A 24,325-nucleotide genomic window follows, 5' to 3' on the forward strand; every position below is an offset into this window, starting at 1 on the left:
TAAAGATGTGATTAGAAGCCTTAGAGTGGTTCAGGGAACCGCAACTCAAACTGGCACTTGAACTTTTCACTCTTTCCAAACTAAATACATTCACCAAATTAAATGTTTCTGTGTTATATTGAAGTGTCTTGTTTTTTCTTCCGGTATTAATGTCAGATGGTGATTCAACCAGCAGCTGAGAGTCAAAAAGGCACATCGACATGGATGTTAAACAGTTAGATTTGTGTAATGTTGCTTAGCATTAATCAAGGTTAGTAAATATGAGAGGGGTCTGGCTGAAGAGAGTAGCTCTCAGACCCCTCCAGGAGACTATTACTGTGAGATGCCGCATCTGTCAAAACAGAAAAACATGCTAAAACTTTCAAAATAAAATCAGAGTAAACTTTTGGTTAAGATAGGTAAGGTTAGGATAAGATAATCAAAGTCAAAAGTTAAAAACCTGAACTGCAAAACCTTATTAGAAACTCTAGTGTAGCAAACAAAACTTATATAGTTCTGATAGCTGCATGAGAAATACATTGATAATGGAGCTCCCTTGCTAAAGCTAAAGCTCACAAGGCTCGTGGATATCTATACTAATAGAGCTACAAAGCTAAGCTTTGCAACATAAGCTACATTGATAACATAGCTATGTAGCTGTGTTATCTGCATTATCTTTAGCTACATTTGCTAAAGCTCACATTGCTAAAACTAACTTAGCTTCATTGGCTAATGTAGTAACATTAACACATACCTAGGGTAGTTGTGTTAGCATTATCTAAAGCAGTGGTTCTCAACTGGTGGGGCGGGTCCCCAGAAATGGGACGCTGAGCAGTTTTCAGTGGGTCACGACTAGGTGTCTGAAAAAAAAATGGTGGAAGAAGTCCAGAAGTCCTTATTTGACATGCTTTGATACCTTTTATTTTACCCTGTTTTACTTTGAAATTGGGTAAATTTAAATGTTCGATCAATATTTCAACTAATTTATCTCCTCTTCTTGCAATAAATGGTTACTTTTCCCCTGAAAATGAAGTAATTTCACAAGTTCTCTGGAAAAATGGCAAAAACTGACGCATAATGATGTGGGAAGACGGTATAAAATTTGTCAGTTTTGTTCCTTTTCTTTTTTATATCAGATGTTTTGGTCCAATCATGCTCCAAACTGCAACACTTTCAAATAACTAAAAATGTATTGTTGAAAATGTTTTGGAAGCTTGGTTCACAATCTGTCGTAAGACAGATTTGTGGGTCCTGAGGCCGGATCAGTTGAGAACCACTGATCTAAAGCTAACTAAGCTAAAGAGAGCCCACATTCGCATTTCTACTTCTTAAAAAAAATCCATTTATCGTTTATCCAGGGTTAGACCTCTGACCTTTCCTTTACTTTATTTATGAAACGTTGCCTAGTCTGTAATATTTCAACACATATTTCATGAATGTCATAGCCAGACTTTGCGAATAAAACTGAATAATAAAAAAAATCTTAAACTGTAAATACATTGTACCATCAAATAATGACCTTTTTATTCTGACAGTGACAGCATCTCACAATAACAGTTTGCAGCCGGACTGTCTGGGTAAATATTGAAAACAACATCAAAATTAGGGGGATATGAATGCATCAGTTTCAGTTTTCCATCTGTGTCATTTAATCAACATTGCTGGTGTCTTACGCCAAAGGAAGTGATGAAATAAAGATCAACCATAGGCTAGACTGTTATTTTAAACATCGGTATCAGCACTGATATTTTCAATCCATAGTCAAACATGTAAAAAAAAAAAATAATGGGAGCAAAATATGACATTAATTAAAAAAAAGTCTCTATTCATGAGGCAGAAAGCAGCATAGGAGTTGAAAAACATCTGAAAAAAAAACTGTTGACAATTTGCAACTCAAAGTTGATTCAGTAGTCATTTTTGTCTTGTTGGACAAGACAAATCTTTTGAAAAGTCCATGGTTCTCTCTTGCTACGACATTCAATTGTTATGCCCCAAGAAACAAATCGGAGGCCATCTCTTTTCCCCCATGTCCATGTGTAACAAAAACCCAAAAGAAAAAAAAAAACAATTCCAGTCAATTAGTGCTTTCCTGTACATGTGCAATAAACATATGTTGTATTTTATCATTATTATGTGTCATATTCTATTTGGGTGTTGCCAATTCACTGTGAAAACAGAGCTGAAAACAACAAACCCAGAGGGAGTTTGACTTCACTCTCTTATTAAAAAGTCATTACTCCACAACATATTTAGATTAAGTATATGTGATACTTGTTCTTTGAACATTCAGAATGTTGACTATCAAACATTTTGTATGGTTGGAAAAGGAGTAAACAGATGAAATGCATCAGTTGCTGATCTGTACGCTGCTGCTCTGGACAGATTAAAAGACATCAAAGGAAACTGTGTGCTTCCTGCATGCCAAACCTTTCACCTAAACTCTCCCAGTCAAACTCTTTTTTTCTGATAATCTCAGCACTGCATAAACATAGGGTGTACTATCTATCTGTTCACAAACTCAGAGAAAGCATATCGCACATATTGTTGTTGAAGTAGTATCATGTGTCAATAACAGCTTCTCTACAGGACAGTAAATGGATCTGGACAGTGTGCAGTGCAGTATGCAGTGAGCTGGTGTCTTGCCTGGTCTTTGGCACTGAGAAGGGCTTCCAGCTCCTCCAGAGATCGGCTTAACTCTTCTCTGCCAGCCTGAGAAGAAGCAGGACGTCCCAGCTGGGCCTCCAACTCTGCCACCTGAAACACACAAAGACAGGTATGTGCATAAAAATACATTTAGAGCTACTGGTAGCTGCATAATTTTATTAGAAGTTTGGCTCTAATAACAATTTGTAAAGCATGTCTATATTAAATGAAATATTCAGAGGATGTGTGCCTTGATGACTCTGCTTTGTTTGACATTTTTAAGCATTTTCATCAGGTTTGAAAAAAGAACAATCAGAGTTGACTTACATTTACTTAATTACAGTGGCTCTATGAGATAATTTAATTGCTTGACTCATACTTATTGCTGTCAGGTATGAATAATTTTTCCAGTTTATCATCATAGTTTAGTAATTTAAGCATGATGCAATTTCCTGGATAGCATCAAACCCGAAATACAGCCAAGGATGCCTTGGATACTGTCAGTTTTTCAGGTATACCCTTTACCAAAAGCCAATGTACTAAACACATTGGGCCAATTCGATAGATGAAAGATGGTATTAAATTAAAGTACAACCAAATTTAGCCTTGTTGATCTGACAGTTATAGTTCAATATTTCACTTCAAGGCACAAATGCTAAAGAGAAAATCTGCTGCACTTCATGATACAGCCTCTCAAATATTTTTATTCTGGACTAACATGGAGCTTCTAAGAAACCAACATCAATGATGCATAATTTCTAGCATGGTTGAAAATAACCAAACATGAGATAATACAATCTTAATTTAGTGAAATATTAATTATTAAAGGTAGTTTTTTATTTTTGAGGGGTTGGAACTGGTGGGCTTTGAGAGATCTTTTTAATACACAAAGGGTGCAGACTCTGTAATGTAGTTAGTCATCCCAAATTCCACATCAGGAAATGAAGGCAAGGTACGTTTTTGATAACCCTGGGGCGAGGTGGGTGGATTATATTATATGTAATCTGACTGTGAGTCAGTGGAAGTCAGTGGGGGCTAAAGATAACAGGTCCTTGGTGTTTTAACGAACAGGCATCTTAGTATGCAGGTCATATCCAACATGACACAGCAGTTAAAACTACAATGAACAGAAATACTGTGAAATAAGCCCATTGTGTAAAAGGCAGGGTTTTTATTTAGAGTCCTATTGATGAAAGTCAACTGGAGAAAAGACGTACAGAAACTGTGCACTTGTAACACAAAGGGTCCTCTCATGTTGAATTGAAAATTGATCTCTGATCTGCAAACACCCCTCTAGGAGTTAGAAAGTCGAATTTGCCTTCATTGTCTCATCTAATCAGTTTAGTCCTGAAGCCTGGAGCTTATTAGTCCTGGTTTCATGGGAATATGTGATCAATTCAGCTGTTAGAAAGAAAAAGGAAAAAAACAAAAAAAACATGTAAAGAGTAAAATAGAATACATTAGAATAGAATAGTTGGACCCCCTCTTAAACTATCCAGAAATAAATTTAATTCAATTTAAGGCTACAGCCTTCCCAAGACCCAGCCTATGGAGGACCAAGCTGCTGTAGTCTTCTTAAACTGCTTGGATTGAACCAAAATGAAACATTCTGACATATTACATACCACAATAAAGTGCAAAGCAGAAAAAGATTATAATTAAGGCTGATCTTTGTCTGCTTAAACTGAGATGCTCTGCTTGCACTGAGATACTGTATGATAATAGTTGTGTATTTTTTTCTTGTTTCCTCTTAACAAAGGGAAACAAAAGGAGAATAGAGCTCAGGAGCCATTACACACGGAGACACAGAGGAGGGAAAAGAGATGGAGGATAATTTGATCCTCTGTCCTGATGTAACTGTGAAGTTTTAAAAACAATACTTCTACGATAAAGTACTCTTGGCAGCCCTGTCGTCAACATAGATTTTTTGCTTTTTAGAGGCAAAACATTTTGTTAAAGGATTGAATGAAATTGAATTGAATAAAATGTATACTGGGGTATTAAAAAATAACCATGGTATTGCTTTAAATACCATCATAAAGACGGTGCTGTGTGATGAGTGGATATTGATAATAAATTCCTTTAGAATATGTGTCCTTTTCCACCAGCAGCACCACTGACTGTGTGTGAAGATGCTTAAAAGTGATGACAGAACTCCTGTTAATGATGTCAGGCTAATTTGGGGAACAACGAACGTGCACATATACCAGCACATTTATACTGTGCACCATGGCCTGCTTTGGCACAGCTCTGGCACAGCGCTCTGGTTCTCTCTGGAGTCAAACTGATAAACATGGACCGCTGGTTGTAATGTGATCCATGGCAACATGACTCTGAAAATGCTTTTTCTCTCTGGGTGTAGATCACTGATAAGAAGTGATGAGGTTTATCTTTTTCCACAGGTGCTGCGTACTTCTATAAGCTTCCCGTATAAAATGAACTCACCATCAAAGCACAATGCAGAAATAATATTAAAGTCCAATTTTTATCTGTTTAAAGGTACACTGAACATTACTTCACATTCCAAGATCCTTTAAGACAGGGGTCATCAACTGCATTTGTACAAGGGCCAGCTTTTTGTTGGAAGACGCTGGAGGGGCCAGATTTTACAAAAACAAAAATTAAAAAAAAAAAACATTTTGGTCCAAGTCACAAATATTGTTCATTTAATTCTTTTTTTTCTTCAGAAATGTAAATAATTGATTGCCTTTGGCAGTGACATCAGTTCCAATCCCCTAAATTGCAACTGCCACTTGGGGGCGATTGCATTATTTTGGCTATAAATATCTGGGGCTGGCATGTTGTCCATTACTGGGATTGATGCAAAAATGCTATGTTGTGATTGGTGGGAAAAATGGGCATGAACTTTGTCCATTGTTCAAGCTCACTGGCAGGAAAATTTATTATCTAAAAGTGCCTTAAGTGGAAAGTTGAAGTGGAAAACGGCAGCTTTAATCAACAACAGACTAATGAGTATGTGCTTATCATGCATCATAGTCACTAATAATGACTGACTGATGGATCTCTGTAAAATGGATCAAACATTAAGCCAGTGTTTTGGATTCTACAAGGATTTTTTAATAACATACCCACATCCATTTCCTGTACCATTTACACCCTTAGGGCTTCAATTAATACAAATATTGATAAATAAATGTTTGAATTACTAGATTATTTTAATTGATATATTGACATATTTACACCCATTCTTTCTTTCACTGAAATTTCCCAGCCAACTTGAATGCATCATCATACAACCGTGCGTTAGCTTGTGAAATATGCTAATTAGCGTCTACAGTGTTCTGCCGATTTCACCATGGACTTCAGCACTGGATTACTTTTTCAACCAATGGGTACAAAGTTTGGGAGAACTTTTCACAGCCCATCTTGGTGGATAAAGAGGTTAGAGCCGTGTGAAATCTGAGGATAACTTTACCTATGACGCAGCTGTATGTTGGAGTCCCCTCTCCTCCGAGGCTGATGGTTGAAGGTAGAATTAATTTGATTCACAGAGCCAGAGCACCAGTGTTATAATAAACCCTTTTTTTAAAAAAAATGCTTTGATTGGTCCACTGGACAACGTGATGTCAGCGACAGAGCTGCTGAATAATGTCTGTGCTACTGCTGTTGTTCTTTGTCCACTGTTGTATTTTACTGGGCAACAAAGTGTTCCTAAACAGGACACTGTTATCTGGGAATATTCAGGCTGTTGTTGTTGTTTGCTGTGGTTGTGTGGTTGCCAGGACAGTGAGGCAGTGGGTCCTGCTCTGGTTTTCTGTCTGTATGTGAGCTTCGTTCCACATGTATCCATTTGGTACACGTCTGTACCGTACCGAGAGGCCCATACCGAATCGGTATGGTACGAATACACGTACCTTTACACCCCTACTATAAATACCATTTTATTTTCCTCTACACATTTTCTGATTTTGATGATCTTCTGGGGGCCAGATGGGAAGCTGTGGCTGGCCTGATGTGGCCCACAGGCCACCAGTTGATGATCACTGCTATATGATAACAGTTGATCATTATTTCTCTTGTCACCTCTGGGAGGTAGTGAGGGAGGAGGGAGGGAAAAAAAAGAGCACATATGTGTTCTTAAATAAGTGGAAAAGGAGAGAAACTTCATTTGATCCTCTGTCCTAATGTAGCTCATTTTACTTAAGTTTAAAAACAACGCTTCAGCTATGAATCACTTCCATCCTAAACACATTGTCTCATAAACATCGCTCTTTCAGACTCGTAATTTAAAAAAAAAAAAAAGGTATGAATGAAGCACCTGTAGAGGTGAATGCTCTGTTCTGCTGTGATTGCACGTGTACGCTGGCAAGCACTTATATAATATGGTTTTTAAACACCTGGTGGTAATACCAAATACCCTGGTAAAATTTTGGAAAGATTTGATGGTATAAAAAAAACAGATACCACCCAATCCCAACCCAATTGTGTTTTGTTTCTTTTTAACTCATGTTTAGTCTGTAACTGTAGTCTGTATGCCAGTTCATAATTGTTCATTTATAAAGAGGTTTACAAAAGCGGGAAAAGGGCATGAAATGAACTTTGGGGCATGTGCCATGGAAGATTGCTCATATGATTCCTCTGTTGGATGGGATAAGAAGGCGGCAATTGTCAGCTGTATTTAGAAGGGCCTTCAAAACGGGACAGCCTGAGACTCTGCTGTGAAGTAATCGACCTTCAAATACAGACTCCGATGGCTGCTGCCTTTTAAATGAGACGTAGCCCATGTAATGAGGTGACTGATGCACTGGGACCTCTATTCAGCTTGAATGAATAGTCTTTGAAAATCTTGAATAAAACCAATATGTAGAGTGATTTTACACAAACAGGGAACAACAGATGACCTTTTCCTCCTCTCATGAAATCATAGAAAAATCAGATAATGAGCATTTAAAGACTTAGGGCAGCAGTGCACACATATAGAAACATAATTCACTCACACAAGGCTCTCAAATAGAGTATGCTGAATGATTTCAACAAGAGAGGGTCATTGCCTAATATCACCCCCATCTCTCTGCTCTACAATCACTAATGAATCAGGATGTTTTCTTTATTCATTCACTCCCTCATTTCTCTTGAACCTTGACACACAAATGGAAGTGTTTGTAAAAAATAATATTCCCTAGCCTTGGGTCCTTTTTTTCTCCAAATTGCTGGAGGATTATGACTTTGACAGAAAAACATGAAAACTGTTTTCCCAGTCTGACCCACTTCATTAACAGGAAGGCCAAAGATGGATGGAGAGTGACAGATTGACTAAAAAAGGGCTAACTGTTGAGCCTTTGAAGTCTGACCGTGCTGTGATCTAAAGTTCGTGCTTCACTGCGTATCTGCTCAGTTATCCTTCAGGGCTTTGAAGCTCTGAACAGTCAGAGCAAGGCATTAAGACTGCAGCAGTGGTTAGAGGTTCAATTCCCAATGGACTTCACTTACAACAAAAGAAACGCTGTGTACTAATTTTTGCTTGCTCTTAGAATCATCAGATAAAGACAATAATCTAATTGTGTCTCAAGAGTCCAAACAGTTTATATGTAAATGACTTATAGGGTTGTTGTAGTTGGAAATGTGTACTGCTGACATCTGAAAAAATCTAAGTAACTTGTTTACTTTCCTCAAAAACATGGGAATATTGTCAGAAATAAATATGTTAAAGAGGGGTGACATTACCTTGTATTACATGACAGTCCAGACAATCAAAAATAAATAATGTCAAGGAGAAGATATGATCACTTCATGGTCAAACAGCAGTATTTAAATCAAATCTCTGGCTTTACACATATGTAATAAATATAAATTAAAGCTCCTGTGAGGAATTTTTTGCCAGTTATAAAACAAACTATAATGAACACTGATGCTCCTTTATGAGCTGAGAAAGTGAAACCAGCAGCATGTAGATGGACTATATCTATATAGTTATTTATAAAGGCTACAACCAATCTTAAAGGGGACATATTATGCAAAAATCACTTTTCCTGGCTTTTCTAACAAAAAAATGGCCTGTCCACAATCCCCTCAAGTACCAGAAAAATCCATTCCCTTCCACCCTCTCTTTCTCCACCTTTCAGAAAATATGTGCTGAAACAAGCCGTTTTCAGATTTTACCCTCATGATGTCACATGGGGAGTAAGCACCCGCCCCGAGGTTTGGTTGGCCCTCCCCGCTTGGAAGAAAGTTCCACCCTCCTCTTCTGATCTTCCTCTCAGCTACCAGCTGAGATGCTGGATAGCTCACTGCTGACTTTTGTCTGGGAGATTGATGGTTCGAACCCCAGTCAGGTCCTAACCTTTGGATAAAAGTGACTGTTACATTGTAACATTAGAAGTGCCACATCCATTTTCTGAGAATGGTGTGGTCAGGGGCGGAGTCAGACAGCGATTCCCATTTAAAGCCACAGACACAGGGACGGTTCGTTCTGAGAAGGGCTGAAACAGAGGGGTTTTCAGAAATGCAAAAATCCAATACTGGAGTGTTTTTTCAGCGACAAACTTCACATGTTTTGGGGACCTCTGAGACCAATATAAACTTGTCTTAAAAGAGTAAAATATATCCCCTTTATTATCGTCTCACAGCTCCCACAGCCAATCATAGCTTTTTCTCTTAACACAGTGGTGTATTTAAATATGACGTACTTTTACTAATCCCTGCTTGCTTTAATGCTGATGTACCATGCTGCTGCTGCTGGCAAAGCTTAACCTCCACCAGCCCAGCCTCCTCATTTATAGCATAAAGCTTGTTGCACCCTCATATTGAGATCCATACTACTGTGTACAACTGCATTTGAACTAACATTATTGTATTCATTACGTATTGTCATTAATGTGCCAATCCGTTTTGGGGTTTCTTGCTATGTGTGCCCTGGAAAGTCAAAGCATACTGCTTGACTAACTCAAGGAGCATCCTTTGAGCTGAGCCTTTCCTGCCAAAAACTGTATAAACACTTTGCAAAAAAATGGTAAAATGTATGACAAGAGTCGTCCTGACTGAAACTCAGTATTTTGGTGTTTTGCACTGTTGCACTGGCACAGTGATTCCAAAAGTGGGGACAGTGGCCCCTAAGGGAATGTGAAGTGATAACAAGTAGGGCTCTTCCTCTACGATTTTTGACCCCACTGATCCAAACAGAGCCGTGCTGATTTACTTCTCCATCACCACTTTGGCCGCGCCAGGCTACGCCAAGCCTCGCCCAGAATGATCCCGCTCTGACGCCCCGCTGCGTTATCATTCAGGGACGTCTTGCAAAATGTCTTCAAGTAGCAACAGCTGCACCAAATACCTAATACCAATACCAAATACCAAATACCATGGTCAGGCAGGATGAGTGGACAGCTATACCAAACAGTGTTTCTTCTGCTCCCAAACCCAAATCCACCCTACCTCCCTCTGTGAATGCCTACAGGAAATCAACTTCTGGTTCTCCCACAACTTCCTAAAACTCAATAGTGATAAAACTGAAGTTCTTCTTATTGGCACTAAATCCACTGTAACCAAATCTGACAGTTTTTCCCTTAAAATTGATCATTCCTCAGTTCCTCCCTCCCCTCAGGTTAAGAGCCTGGGTGTCATCCTCGACAGCACACTATCTTTCCAATCTCGTTCCACCCACCCGCTTGACCACCATGGGCTCAGAACCTTCAGTCGCTCTGCTCCCAGACTTTGGAACTCCCTAAATAAATAAAATCTCCCTAAATAAAATGCATTGTTATTATTATTAACTGTAATCACAGTCAGGCAAATATCATCCTATTTTGCTCCTGCTCCTATTACACAAACTTTACGCCTTATTATCATACTGTAGTTCTAAATCTGTATTTGCTGTTGTTGCTTTGTTTGTCTCCATCCAATGTTTTCTCTCCCTCTGTCATTCTTCCCAAGCCCAGCACAGTCACAGCAGATGGCTGTTTGTTTAAAGTGAGTCTGGTTCTGCTTGATGTTTCTGCCTCTTAAGAGAAATGTTGCTTTGCCACAGCTTCTTTGCTGTTACCAAGGTGCTATTATTCACTGCAAAATAAATCGAGTATAAAAGTATATAGGCCTGCTTTCTTGTGAAATGTCTTGAGGTAATGATTTTTACAGATTTGCACTATAAAAATAATATATATTGAAGCACAGGCTTCATAAATTTGTTGGACAATATTTATTTATTTTCCACTGTTCTGTAGGTGAAAAAACAGGAGAATTCAACTTAAACTCCTGAGCTTCAATTGCTTAAATATTTTCTTGCAGGAACCAGTGTTTGTTGTTACAACATCTTGATCAGCTTACAGTAAATGATCCTCTCTACCATGTTAACCTGTTCTTAGTTCTCCCTTTACCATCTGTCTTTACATTTTACAGCTGATTTCAACGAAGCTCGTAAGTTTTACACAATGCCACATCACATGACTTCTGAGCCAAGCCTCAGCAAAGCGCCGCAGGTTGACGGGGGGTCCACGTGCTCCCAGAGGACTCAGCCCCTGCGTAGCTTGTCTGTATGTGACAGCTTCTGTCCCCAGAGGCTTCACCTCCAAGTCTCTGAGCTCCACATGAAGAGACGAGGCTGTAAAGGCTCTGATTTCCCTCTAAATAAATGTTCACAGCAATGTTTGATCTCAACAGATTGACAGGGAATAAAAACACAGAGGGGGTTTCACGTCTATCCGTATAAATCTATAGGAGCAGTGTGCTGGATGAGAAATCATTGCAAAGAAAAACAAAAGACAGATGGTGACTGTCTGAATGTGAGTCCTGGCTATATTTATTATTGACTATATTCTACAAAGAATGACTCTGCATGGGACGTCTACTGTCTGCTCATCCTGAAAATGAACCAGTTACAACAAAGTAATGTGTAATAGTTAGGAGGAAAGCTTAATAGCACTGGCACAAATGTTCATGTGCAACTACTTTGATAATCACTTTAAAAGAGCATTATAGCTACTTGATTCTCCCCTTGTCTGCCATGTTTCATCTTTAGACTTATTCTGTTAGTAGGACAAGAGGTATTGGAAACAGTAGGTATTATGGTTTAATCTTTTAAAGGCTGTCAACATTATTTAATTAATCACAAAGCAAGACAGGCTCATAATTAGTGCAGTCATTTTGAAGAATTGCATTAATCCTGTGCTTTATTGTCTTTTTCAGTACACTTTTGTTGTTCCACTGCAGTGCCACCCTGCAGCCACAGTGATGTAAAACAGTGGTTACTAACTGATGGGGCGTATACTAATACAATATAATATGTGTTAGCATATTAATGACAGCCAGTCCTAGCAGCAAATGACAGCTGCAGGTACTGTATTTTATCAACCTTTCAATGCCAAACCTTTTATGCCATGTAAATCCATAATATCTCTGCTAGCTGCCTCCACTGATTGTATAAACTTGAAGGCTTTGACAAAAGTTAGCCCGTCCTTCAATGGTAGCCTCTGCTGTATCTTGTCTTCATTTATGCCACAGATCAAATGGTCTTGCAACATCACAAAAGTTACAGTCTTGCACCAGCTTTCTCAGTTCTGCCACATAATCACCCACACTTTGCAAATTACCCTGAAGATGCAATGAAATCCCACAGTCGCTTTATAACACAGAGGAAGTTCCCAAATTATGACATTTTAGGATTTTATTGAAAATCTGTGCATATCTATGATTTATATATGGCACCGTTTTTGAACCGGTGCAGCCAAGAAGTCTTCTGAGGGGTATCAAGGACAATTGAAGCAACAGTGTGGCGTGCAAGTCGACACAGACAGACAGACATGCCGCCAATTATAGTAGTAGGATGTATAAAAATCTAAATAAGAATACTAGTGGCTTCTACTACTAAATAATACTGTTGTTTCAGTTAATGCCCTCTGCCTTCCTGTCAGAGCTTTCACTGGCACTTCACTGGACGTGAAAATAGGAAGCTGTCAGAAGAGCAGCGTGGTATGCAAGCAGATGAGGGTTATACTGACATATAGCTACTCAGATGAAGTGCTAAGTAACCATGATACTAATCTGCAAAGAGGAAATTTTTGTGTTAGCTATGCTCTACGTAGCATATCTAGCATAGATCAGACCCACTTATACAATGAATCTGACTTTTTTCCAAGCATTTTCTCCTCTTTAGGCTTCTTAGTGAAACACTATTTTAATGGGTGTTTAGCCAAAAAGGGAAATAGGCGCCTGGGTAAGGCATGATGTTAAATTATTTAAGTATTTATATTACAAAAATATTATTTTTATTTATTTAGCTTATTTAAACTGCTTAAAGAGATAAAATGTTGAGAGTAAAATTAATGAATAAAATATAATAACTTATTTCTTATAAATCTGGAATAAAATGAGTCATTGTTGGGCAAAACTTAAAACTAAAATCAACAAAAGTTTTATTACAGGAAAACAGAGTTAACCTTTATTTATAGATGCATGACTGCTCAAGGCTGCTATACTCCAGAAAATTTTTACATGCAGAACATAAATTCTTTGTCTTGGCATCTATTCACCCTGGAGAAATGTCTTATTTTCCATTTCAAGTGTTTTTGTTTTGTTGTGGTTTTCTCCACTGCTGCTCATCTGTCACTCAAACTGATGCCATGGCTCCAGGCTACCTTAGTCTGACAGACATACCGCCAAAAACTGAATTCAGTCTGGGAAATTCCAAGTCGTTCATTTATTGATCAAGAAAACATTTGTGTTCAGTGCAAAGCTCATTTTGATCTTACATGTTAGTATATTATTCTAGGTTGTACTGTAATGATTAATATTATTAAAACTCTTAAAAAATACATCTATTTGATAAGAAAAGAAAATAAATGGGGAAAGAATCCACAAAATTTATAGTGCCTATGAAAAGTACCATATTACACATTATAATTCTGGTCTTATGCTAACCCTACTAGTTGTTTGTAACAATGCTGAAAAACTCCTACTGGTTTAACTGAACTATCCACTGACATTGTGTTGGTGCTGCTATCTTCATGGTTCAGTATCACTCCCTCAGCTCACTATCTCCAGTCAGAGTGAGACTGAGAGTTGGAGAGTCTACAAAATGTTATCTTTAGGATTGTCTTTGTTCAGCATCTGGAAATTTGATCTACATCCAAAAAAAAAAAAAAGAAAAAAATCACAGCTGACAAAAAATCCCCCAAAACTCAGAAACACAAACAAAAAAGACAAACAACAAACACATGCTGAAACTCTGGCTCTGGATTCAAACAAATATTCGGTGTGTGTGTACACTTAAAACATCATTCTCACTGTATTTGTGTGCAAGCTTTTGAACTGGTATTGATTCATTATGTTGGAGCAATAGATGAGTCTGTAGGGATGCTTATTGTACTGTAGTGCTTTTATTTTCTTTTACATTATTGTACTATTATTGGGAGATTCTTAAGTATTATTTAAAACAAATATATGCTTTAATGTACATACTGTATCTTCTTTTCTATGCGGCATGAAGAATGACAGTTTACAAAGCTATGAAGAATGTTTAGTCTGTTATCTTTCAAATTCCCTTGTGTTCTTAATACCACCACCAAGGGGCTTTCAATCAAAGAAAAAACAAAAATAGCTCTACCCTAAGGGGTTTGCTATTTAGTAAATACACTGTAGAGTGTATTCTTTGTTGAAAATACTCCTCAATTCAAAATAACAACTAAGCTGCAGAGGTAGGTGGAGCCAAGCAGGTCTACACTCAAGTTGGACATGTTTGGTGAGGCCATAATAAAAGGTTAGGGGGTAGGGGGATGGAGTTACATGTATGGGGGGACTCAAGTGACAGAATGTACAGAGAGTAATCATGGTACATCACAAGTAAGCAGCATAAAACATGAATGAAATACAGCAGAAGAACAGCAGGTTTCCATAGCAGTTCACACTTCCTTATGTAGCAGCCTTTGAAATAACATCCAGCATTTCTGCAGCAATAACAAACATTTTGTGTCTGTCATGGTGGCAGCCATGACAAGTTGGAATTCAGGGCGTATTTTTAATGATGCATACTCAAAATTTAAGTAAGGCAGTAACTCTTAGAAATCTGTGATGTGGGTCTCCTCTGGTGAGAACAAAGCAGAGAATCAACCTCATAGCAAGGCAATGCATACTGATGGAGAATATGCACTATGTGTCCTCTATGAACACCTAAAGGGGCGACTGTGGCTCAGCAGGTAGAGTCGAGTTCGATCTCCAGCTCCTGCAGTCACATTCTGATGTGTCCGTGAGCAAGAAGCTCACTTCAGTTTTTGCTGTGTACACCAGCCGTTTTAGGATGTGATGTGGAATCATTCCCTCTCTATGTGCTACTGTGTCCTGAAAAGAGCTGGAAAAAGTACAGGAGTACAGAGCTCAAGTAAAAGTGAAGTTACCCTGGTTAAACTTAAGTAGAAGTTAAAGTAATTAGTTACTTTCCACCTATGTGTGTAAAAATTTCTTAAAGGTATTTTACATTGTTCAGGTCTATTAATGCAATGCATTGATCGACACTGGGAACCAATTAACACGTCAGTAAACATGTTACAACGGCAGGGATGATAAAATGCCTGAAGCTCAGATTTATCAAGCACTAATGTGGACTACACGTGTTAATGTTGCTGTCTAGAAACCTGCCCTGGCTTCTGTTTTGTGCATTATCCCTTTAAAATGACATATGGACTCTTCATACAGCACAAGGCTCTTCTCCCTACTTTTCAGGAAGTTAAGAGTAAATTTCTTATCATGGGACAGCAGCTTTATTCTAGTTTAAATTGAGCAGGGGGGTCAGAGCCAACCCAGAAACCCAGAAAATAAACCCCAAACCATTCTGCTGTGCAGGAGCACAACGTGGCGGAAGCAGAGAGTACGACGAGAGAGGAAAAGCCAGCCAACCCTTCTCCTTCTGCTCCTATGATGATTTATCTTCCTGCTCTAACTGGGGCAGGGAGGGGAGGGGGGATAAGGCAGTTAGGGTGTCCTGTCCCAAAAAGAAAAAAAAAAAAAAAAAAATCATCTATACCCCCCTCAACACCCCGTTTCTAGACCCTGGAGGCCTGCTCCACTTTAAGCCACCTGGTTGACTCTGCTGCAGTGTGTGTGTTTGCGTGTGTGTAACCTTCACCTGGTCTTGTAGAGACAGATGAAACCACTACAGAGCTAAAAATAAAGGGCCAGTCTGCTGTCACTGGCGCTAATAGCTCCGTTGCAGGCCTGTTGCGGCAGCACTTAATTCTGTTGCACTGAAGAAGCTTTGTTAAGCTTGACCAAGGGCAGAATTTTTCCTCTCTGTAAATTAAAGATGAAATGTCTGCGTTCTGGTCCCGCGATTATCACGGGACTCTGTCAACAGAAATATCCCGAGGATGGAGGAGGAAAGGGGGGATGAAAAATGCATCTGCAGTTTGGGAGAAAACCAAGCCCGTGTGGGGGTTTTAGTGTGACAGTTTAAGAGCCTGAATATAAAAACACAGCTGGTGTCAGAGTGGTCATGTAGAGAGGGAATGACCTGGAAATGTTTCATGGAATAAATCTATATGCTGTGTTCCAGCTTTGGTTAAGTTCAGAGGTTTTTTCTCACGTCAAATGCATTTTAAACAAATCTATAGATTCAAAGATTTTGCCTTATCACCATCCATGAGCAGAGGTGTCAAAAGTATTCACTTTCATTATTCAGGTAGAAGTATAGATACTAGGGTTTAAAAAGACTTCTGTGAAAGTTGAAGTATCAATTCAAGCTTTTTACTCAAGTAAAAGTATAAAAGGACTGGTTTTAAAACTACTTAAAGTATTAAAGTAAAAGTAATGTAAGGGGGGAAAATGCCGTTAAGGACAAAAGCTTAGGCCGCGCCCCAAGGGCCTATGGTGCACTACCCCACCTCCCCAAAAAACATTTTTCTAAAGGCCATAATGACTAGAATGTTATATCAAAATTTTAATGTTGAAAAATTTGGGATGCACATGTTTCAGGCACATTTATGCCCATTGAAAATGAACGCATTTTAGTACAATGCAGATACATTCAAGAACCATACATGTGTACTACCAACCTCCTCGCTGGTGCTTGGTTGGGACATTTCGCTTCTTTCGCTTCGAGTTCTCTTGAGTCTCTGCCATGGACATCTTCGTACTAGACTTCATACATCTGCTATTTCCTTGCTGGAGTGTGATGTCATTTGTGTCATGTGAGCAGATGGGATGGATCGCGTACAAACCAATAGGGTGTCAGAATGGTATTATGTTTATACTTCTCATCCAACCACAATCAAATTCACTCTATCCGAATGGCACAATTTATCTGGATAGGTTTTGGGTTTTTTATTTGGGTTTTTTTGAATGATGACAAGCTGGAATGAAAACAAGCTGAAATGAAATAGGAGTAACAAGGCTATTTTTAAAATGTAAGGAGTAGAAAGTACAGATAATTGCTTGAAAATGTAAGGAGTAGAGGTAAAAAGTAGGCTGAAAAATAATTACTCCAGTAAAGTATAGATACCCAAAATTTCTACTTAAGTAAGGTAACGAAGTATTTGTACTTAGTTACTTGACACCTCTGTCCATGAGTGACTCTTTACTGATATTCAAACCCAAGATATTTACAATCTAAGGTAAAGCTGTCAAATCTGGAGAAATTTTAATTCCAAATTTTAAAAGGAGACATAAACCTTATCTTAATTCAATGATAAAGTTATACCATATCCCAGGGTATTTAAAGTAGTCATAGTGTTGCTTTGATTACCATCATGAAGACGGTGCTGTGTAATGAGCTTATGTTTGTAGTGAAAAGCCTTAAGAATGTGTGTTGCTTTCCAGCAGCAGCACTACTGCTTGTGTTTAAGGGTTGCTGTGAACAGATGACAGAACAATTTAGCCCCAGCTCTTTCAGCATGAGAAATGTAACAGCATCACAGTACCAGCAGGAAAACAGGAAGTGAAGCCCTAAGCTCACTGTGTCAGTAGCACCCAGAATTAAGTGTTGATTGGCAGGTACTCATGTGTATCAAACCAGATTGTGTTGTCTGCAGACATTTAGTGAGACCATGGAGAGTGAAAACAGAGTCAGAGGGGTAGACGCTCCTTACAGTGGAGCCAAAGTAGCATACTTTTTGTACAGGTCATTTGACTGGTTGTCTGTAATGCCGATACCAATAATCGTCAAAATGCCAAATGTCAGCCTCAATCATATCACATCCACAGCATGGCTTCACAGTATAAAAAGTCCTGGTGCTGAACTGGCCGGCTGCTGTCCAGACCTTTCATCAATAGAAAACATCTGGCACATCATGAACAGAAAAATCCTGAAAAAACCCAGGTCTGTTGAGGAGCTAGAATCCTACATCAGACAAGAATGGGAAAACATTCCTCTACAAAAACTCCAGCAACTGGTTTCCTCACTTTCCAGGCATTTACAGACTGTTGTTAAAAGAAGAACGGATGCTACACAATAGTAAACATAGCTCTGTCCCTACTTTTTTGAGATGTGTTGCTGCCATTAATTTCAAAATTATTATCATGAAATGGTAAAATTTCTCAGTTTTAACATCTGATATGTTGTTTATGTTTTAATTGTGAATAAAATACTGGTTTGTGAGATTTGAAAAGCATAGCATTCTGTTTTTATTTACATTTTACACAGTGCCCCAAATTTTTTTGAATTGGACTGTAAAATCATCAACAGTTTTAGAAGCATTTGAACCGATGTTAGCCATATTAAGGGATATGTAGATAAAGTCAATCAATACTTTTTTGTTATTCTGGACGAAGCTTGCTGTTGCACAATACAGAGATTAATATTATTTAGTGTTCCCTTTTATTATCTAATCATATTCATTTAATGTCGACATGGCAGTGAAACAGCAGTGGGAGCAATTTGGGGTTAAGTGCATTGCCTAAGAACACTTAGATAAGCGTGATGGGATCAATCACTGACCTTTTGGTTGAGACAACTGCCTCCACCACTGATCCACAGCAGCCCTAAAAAAGCTGAATCCATTTCCCAAGACAGATGCAAATGACAGAAATTAGTTAATCATTTTGCTGCTGTGGTATCAAAAAGGTTTAACTATTGATTGATTTTAACTTAGACTGATCATACTAGAAAATTCTGCAGCAACAACATCACTAATCTGGGTACATCTGGTTCTGATTTAATATCTACCATTAATAGAGCTTTAAATGTAATTGCATTCATTTTATAATCCCAAAACTGCACAGGCAAGAACTACTTTGCTGCTAGTTTAGATGCCCTAAATATAAGACAGGGAAGTGACAAAATAGTTTATAGCGTGACTTGTTTTGGCGAGATTTGCCCAAGGACTAATTTTCTCCTTTGGGTGTTCAGTAACTGACAGGAAGTAAAAGAAAGTGTATGAGAGCACTCCAGAGAGCATGATGAAATAAAAGAGGGAGTCTGTCCAGGTTCACTTAGATGGATTACCCAGCTCCTTTAGAGTTGTCATCATGAGGTTTTAATTAGCAGCTTCTAGCTGTGTGTGTTTGGTTAGAAAAAGTCAACATCATACTGTATTTACAACACTTCAGTGGAACAAATACAGAAACACTGCAAGGTGCAGACAAACTACAGAAAAGTTCCAGAGGGACACTGAAAAAGATGTCCTGAATTGAAGACATTTTAGTAGATGAGTGGGCACAACATGCTAAAAGGCACAAACCCAAAGCTTCAATACTCATCTGAGATTCATACAGGATAACTGGGTAATGACTCAACCATGTGAAATGGAATAAGTTTGATGTTAATCTTCCTGATATTTATTTTTAGTCCAGTACACAAAGACGGTCTGTGTCACTGTATGCAGGGATGTGTATAGATAAAAAAATAAAGGTTGTGCTTAGTTTCTCAGATCGCCTCACCTCCAACAAAAGAAAGTCTGTGGTGTTTGATGGATTGATTTACAGAGAAAAATACTCTATAAAAAACATTTAGAGGCGTATGTTTACATGAATACAGATAAGCGATACAATAGTGCTCTATAAGGAAATGTGTTTTGCCCCTCTCTTTGTCCAACCATCCATTTTCTATACCACTTATCCCACTGGGGGTCGCGGGGTCACCAGTCAATTGCAGGGACAGAGACAGATGACCAGGCACGGTCACACTCACACCTATGGCCAATTTAGAGTGACCACTTAACCCAACGAGCACATTTTTGGTGGTGGGAGGAAGCTGGAGTACCTGGAGAGGACCCACACATGCACGGGGAGAACATGCAAACTCTGCATGGAAAGACCCTGACTGGGAAGCGAACCAGGAACCTTCTTGCTGTGAAGCAAGAGCGCTAACCCCTGCGCCACTGTGCAGCCCCCTCTCTTTGTCATTGGTTAAAATAATTATTAGGAAATGTGTTTGTTGAAAAATACCTAAATTATCTGCTGATAGTAAACTATTACATATAATAATTTCTTATCATTATCGTTTATATTAACTACCAAATCTTCCTTATAGAGAGTTCTAATATATATATGTTTGTACGTTTATGATTAAATATACTTGTTTACAGTGCATTCAGAAAGTATTCAGACTGCCTTCACTTTTTTCAATTTTCTAATGTTGCAGCCTGATGTCACAACCATTTAAATTCATTTTTTTCTCTCACTAATAGACACACATTACCCCATCATGACAAACTGAAAATGGGATTTTAGGAATAAAAAACTGAAATATCACACTGACACAATGTAGACTCTTCACTCAGTTCTTAGTTGAAGCCCCTTTGGCAGCCTTAAGTCTTTTTGAATATGTCGCAACAAGGTTTTTGGGTGCAAGCATGCTCTCACTCAAATCAGCTCCCCTTGGCTACGATTTCATTAGTGGCTTGATCGTTTAAGAATACAAAATTCATTAAAATTTACCAAGGTTAGTGTTGTTGTATAACCAAAACATTACTCAAACATTATGAATTACACTGCATGTATTAAGCTGCAGTGCTGTAATATCATGAGGTGTTTTTGCTTTAACCGGCTCTCTCGACCACCCGTTGTATCACCTGTTCTCTGAGGCGATCAGTCTCCTCCTGGTACTCAGCCAGCTGTTTCTTCCACTGCTCCACGCTGCTGTTAGCTTCCTGTAGCGCCGCCACCAGCTTGGCATTGCTGTCCTGCAGGGTGAAGAGTTCAGCCTCCAGGTTTATCTCACACATGGACCTAAGGAAGAGTCACAGAATCACATAGAAGCTTAGTGCAGTAATTACTGCTTACCTGAACTATCAAGAAAGAAGAGGTTGATTATTTTTTTCTATGATAAGCGCAAAAGAGTACTAGTAAACTAAAAGGAGCTACAAGAAGTATAATGTAAAGTGACAGTCATTTCTGATAAGGGCAGCTTAAAGTCACAGTGCTGGTCAAAGATGACCGTCGAAAAAGAAGCTGGCTGAAGAGAAAAGGGCATAAGTAAACAGGATAATGAAGTCTAAGTTTGATATGCAGATACGCAGATGACACCCAACTCTACCTGTCCACTGAATCTGATTATCTCTGAATATTTCAAATACAAATCCTGGTTCACACACAACTTCCTCAAACTCAACAGTGATAAAACTAAATTTCTTCTAAATGGCACTAAATCCACCTTGGCCTGGTAAGACAGTTTTTTTTGCTGACAACTGATCATGTAGTTTAAGTTTCAAAGGACAAAAACAGATGAGTTATGCTGACTTTTTACTCTTTTATTTTCATTTTAACATTTGCTCTCCCCTGTGTTTTTGATATTCATGTCTTTGAAAGCTGCCTTACAATCCAGTCCTACATGGAGTCTGTGGTACCAACTGTGTACTTCTTTAATGCCAATCATTTGAATGAGAATATTCAGGTGCATGAAATGCCACAGCTAAATTTAACAAAAAAGTAATATTTTTACAATCTGATTTTAAAATAAAACACAAACACATATATATTGATTATATACTGATGAAAGTATCTCTAGACTGGTGCACCTCTGGTAAACTCTGCTTGGTCCTGGGTTATTTCATCAGAGGTTTTGAGGGTAGCGAGTACTGATAAATAGGTCTGTTAACTTGCAGTTTAAGTCCAGTAAAGCCTCAGATGCTCCTGTTAAGAGCAGACAGTTTTCAGCTTTTGTAATAAAATGAAAACATATCCTCTGTGTATTTCTCCAAAAAACTGAAGTTATCCACTGGTGTAGCTGCAGACTACAAAGTAGTTTCTTTCCTGAGGCTGTGGGTCTCCTGAATTCTTCCTCCATACTTCATAAATAATACTTTCTTTGTGTTTTACTTTTTGGCTGTAGCTTAAAGGGACTACAACTTGAATTTTGTCTTGCAGCCTTGTTTTGTAGCATGACATATAAACCTTCAATATATCAAATATATGAACCTTCAACCGTACAACCTTACATACAGAACAACACAAAGAGGATGCACCTTTAAATATGGAAAAAGTACAGAGACAATAGGGCACTTCAGAAGGAATCCACCAACACACGTGGTGTTTTAGCTTTTATAAAGACTGGAGGGAGGCGGATCAGGTCCTGTATCCTGGTAAAGGTCAGGTTTTAGTGGTGATATTTAATAAAGCAGAGAGCTTTCATATGAGAACATGGAGTTTAGGTAACAAAGTCTTCTCTATGACGACCGATACAACTGCCTGGCAACCATAAAACAGTTCACTACAGCAGCGGCAGAAAAAAAAGCCTTCCTGGGCTTATGACAGCCATTAAATAACATCGTGGGATAATAAGGTTGTAAAGCAGCCGGGTATGAGTGTTTTTCTGCTTCTTGGTCTCAGATGGAAGGTTGAATGATCAATAATAGGCACTATAATAGCCATCATTATAAGCTGCTAAATTAAGATGCACTCACACACGCTGCAGAACCAAGACATAACCTGTGGAGTGTTTTCAGGCAGACTAAACTTCTCATGGTGGTTAAACCTTTATATGGAGACTCACTTCTGCTCTGGTTTATTCAGTTGAAGTAGGGAGCTGTAGATGGGGTTTTTCTCCTGTGAATGCAGGAGGAATAAAAAAGTTGCCTTTCCAGCAGCACAAACCAGCTGTCTGGCTCAGAGTCAGGCTCACAGAATATTGTCTCTTTTCAGACCACCTAGTGATGGTCGTAAGTGAAAACCCCAGTAGAACAACAACTGTTACACCGCTTTCCAAATTATTATGCAAATGATATTTTTCTCTTATTTTTCTAAATATTAATGCAAATGACAGAATATTTTTCAAGTCATCAGCCGTTAGAGCAAAATTCAAATGTTTATGAACAAACTTCATAATGATAACCTTTTTTTTTTTGCAGTAAAAAACTCAAAATGCACTGTTCCACATTCCACAACTGTTGTGTGGTCCATCAGGATGACTTCTTCAAGCCCCACGATCAGATTGAAGTTGGTGAAGATGGCTTGAAGCAGTATGATGTCATCAATGCTCTGGACATGGATGCCATGATGAGTACGATCTACGCATGGTCTGATAACCCGGTGAAGTTAGAGAAATCTAATGGTGTTAATAACACCCTGGACACTGAGATGGTCCCAAAGTCTGACACTAAGGAGGAGGAGACTCACATCCTTACTGTGGAAGGCTTTCTGCTTTACACCTACGAACCTTTGATCGGCATGCTGAACCAACGTTACTTTATTTCCAACCCCATATTAAGAATGCAAAAAGAGGAGGTGCTCTAGGAACGACACGGTGCCAGATCCACCCGGCCTGTTCGATGGCCACGTCTGGCCCATGTATTTGAAACACAAGAAATCAGAGAAGAAAAAGAGTTTTAAAAGATTTTATAGGTTGTAAAGAACTGAAAATGGTCATTCATTGAATTTGCAGCATTAGGTCAAATTTACTGAAATCAAAAGCTATTTCAATCAAAAACATCTTAACAGGCAAAGTTCCATGTTAACATAGGAGCCCTTCTTTGATATCACCTTCACAATTCTTGCTTTCATTGAACTTGTCAGTTTTTGGCAAGTTTCTGCATGAATTTCTTTCCAAGATGCCAGAATATCCTCCCAGAGCTGCTGTTTTGATGTGAACTGCCTCCCACCCTCATAGATCTTTTGTTTGAGGATGCTCCAAAGGTTCTCAATAGGGTTGAGGTCAGGGGAGGATGGGGGCCACACCATGAGTTTCTCTCCTTTTATGCCCATAGCAGCCAATGACACAGAGGTATTCTTTGCAGCATGAGAGGGTGCATTGTCATGCATGAAGAAAATTTTACTACAGATGGAACTGCTCTTCTTTTTGTACCATGGAAGAAAGTGGTCAGTCAGAAACTCTATATACTTTGCCGAGGTCATTTTCACATCTTCAGGACCCCTAAAGGGGTCTACCAACTCTATCCCCATGATTCCGGCCCAGAACATGACTCTGCCACCTCCTTGCTGATGTCACAGCCTTAATGGGACATGGTGGCCATCCACCAACCATCCACTACTCCTCCATCTGGACCATCCAGGGTATCACGGCACTCATCAGTAAAAAAGACAGTTAGAAAATTAGTCTCCATGTATTTCTGGGCCCACTGCAACCATTTCTGCTTGTGAGCATTGGATAGGAGTGGCTGAATAGTATGTTTATACACGACTGCAAGCCTCTGGAGGATCCCACACCTTGAGGTTGGTGGGACTCCAGAGGCACCAGCAGCTTCAAATACCTGTTTGCTGCTTTGTAATGACATTTTCGCATCTGCTCTCTTAATCTGATGAATTTGTCTGGTAGAAACCTTCCTCATTATGCCTTTATCTGCATGAACCTGTCTGTGCTCTGAATCAGCCA

General features: G+C 38.8%; 1 protein-coding gene across 2 annotated transcripts in view; it reads right to left on the minus strand.

Moving 5' to 3' along the window:
• The window catches only part of LOC121512082 (homer protein homolog 3-like), a 91,198-nt gene that overhangs the window by 10,959 nt on the left and 55,914 nt on the right, over positions 1-24,325 (minus strand). For both annotated transcript variants that reach the window (XM_041791092.1, XM_041791091.1), the window contains 2 exons: positions 20,571-20,727; positions 2,623-2,733 (listed from right to left, as the gene is read on the minus strand). In XM_041791092.1, coding sequence (XP_041647026.1) covers positions 2,623-2,733; positions 20,571-20,727 — 268 coding nt within the window. The remainder of the gene's footprint in view (positions 1-2,622; positions 2,734-20,570; positions 20,728-24,325) is intronic.

Source organism: Cheilinus undulatus, linkage group 7 (genome assembly GCF_018320785.1).
Source record: "Cheilinus undulatus linkage group 7, ASM1832078v1, whole genome shotgun sequence".
Taxonomy (NCBI): Eukaryota; Metazoa; Chordata; class Actinopteri; order Labriformes; family Labridae; genus Cheilinus; species Cheilinus undulatus.